This window comes from Lolium rigidum, chromosome 2, assembly GCF_022539505.1.
Source record: "Lolium rigidum isolate FL_2022 chromosome 2, APGP_CSIRO_Lrig_0.1, whole genome shotgun sequence".
In the NCBI taxonomy this organism is placed as follows: Eukaryota; Viridiplantae; Streptophyta; class Magnoliopsida; order Poales; family Poaceae; genus Lolium; species Lolium rigidum.
In genome coordinates, this window is record NC_061509.1 from 72,819,382 (window position 1) to 72,820,921 (window position 1,540).

At 49.1% G+C, this 1,540-nt stretch overlaps 1 protein-coding gene across 2 annotated transcripts; it reads left to right on the forward strand.

Annotated features, from left to right (window-relative positions):
- The first annotated feature begins 822 nt into the window (after nt 1-822).
- On the forward strand, nt 823-1,284 carry LOC124691940 (histone H4). 2 transcript variants are annotated; one of them, XM_047225229.1, is made up of 2 exons: nt 857-901; nt 953-1,284. In XM_047225229.1, the coding sequence occupies exons 1-2, from the start codon at nt 857-859 to the stop codon at nt 1,166-1,168; spliced, it is 261 nt and encodes an 86-aa protein (XP_047081185.1). In that variant the 3' UTR covers nt 1,169-1,284. The 2 variants fall into 2 exon arrangements, with proteins under 2 accessions (XP_047081184.1, XP_047081185.1); XM_047225228.1 differs by having other exon boundaries at nt 823-1,284.
- The last annotated feature ends 256 nt before the right edge of the window (nt 1,285-1,540 follow it).

Genomic DNA, 1,540 nt, shown 5'->3' on the forward strand with positions numbered 1-1,540 from the left:
AGATGCACCCATTATTTAAAAAATAAATTGTAAAGTATTGAAAATTCCGAAAAATTATAGGCGTACATCAGAACATTCTATGCCCGCACACAAAATTCCGTGAAAAAGTGACATTTTTGTGACTTGTGTAAGAAAGATAATTTTCGGTACTCCAAAATAGCCTGTCAGGGGATATGTTTTTGTCTTCCTGGACAGCCACAAAAAAATGTCTGTTTTCCACGGACTTTTGTGTGTGAACATAGCATATCATCATGTACACCTAGAATTTTTTTCACATTTTGAAATGGATTTAAAATGCAATTTTCATAATAGGTACAGTTGGAACTATGAGCAAAAACACCATATTAACGAAAGCCTACACATGCTGAACAACATGTAGCCTAAGTGGTCTTCTCCGTAGGCTTGTAAAAACGCATTTCAAGCACCATGTGACGCTTGGAATAATGTGTAAAAGTGAATTTGAATTTTCAGAAGTGGTTATGATTGTATCAGGTTAAGCTTGGAATAATTTATATTTTCCCCTAGCTAAACAGTGTGGCTGCGCTTAGCTGAGAAAGACCAGGCTCAGGTGATCAATCATCACCCGCCATGTCATCGATCCGCACCTCTCAGATCAAACGCACAGCAGCCCTCCATCCCGATCCAACGCTTCACAAGCCAGCCCCCTTTCCCCTCTCCTCCCAGCCACGTCACCGATCCGCGCCTCACCCTCTCGACGAATCACAGGCCGGGGAATCCAGCATCCCCCAAGCCCCTCTCCACCATAAATACCCAACCCCTCACCACTCCGTCTCCATCGCATCAAAATTCCCCAATTCCTCTCAACTCGCCTGCACCCAAACACTCACCGTCAGCCATGTCCGGCCGCGGCAAGGGAGGCAAGGGGCTCGGGAAGGGCGGCGCCAAGCGCCACCGCAAGGTCCTCCGCGACAACATCCAGGGCATCACCAAGCCGGCCATCCGGAGGCTTGCTCGCCGTGGCGGCGTCAAGCGCATCTCCGGCCTCATCTACGAGGAGACCCGCGGCGTCCTCAAGATCTTCCTCGAGAACGTCATCCGCGACGCCGTCACCTACACTGAGCACGCCCGCCGCAAGACCGTCACCGCCATGGACGTCGTCTATGCGCTCAAGCGCCAGGGACGCACCCTCTACGGCTTCGGCGGTTAGGCGTCCTCGCGGGATCCGTCGCTCGCGGGATCTGATTAGAAGCTAGCCTCTGTTTAGGGTTCATCCTCTGTTCTCTGTTGTTGAGTAGGTGCAGTATCTCGCTGTTGTGCTCTGGTCTTGTCCTGTGTTTGGTTGCGTGCCTGTAGTCTGTAATGGAAGTTGTTGCATATGAATGAAGGGATCAATGGATTTGGTGTCTTTGCATTTTGCTTAGTATGCAGAAACGTTTGCTGTCAGTTGCTTATCTGAACTTTGATGCTTGTTTTCGGCCATCTTGAGCTTTAGATCGTTGCTTTCTCGGCTGTTATCTGAATCGTGTTGGACTTGGTTGTCACAATCGTGTTTGAAGCTAGCGTAGACTGTAACTACAGA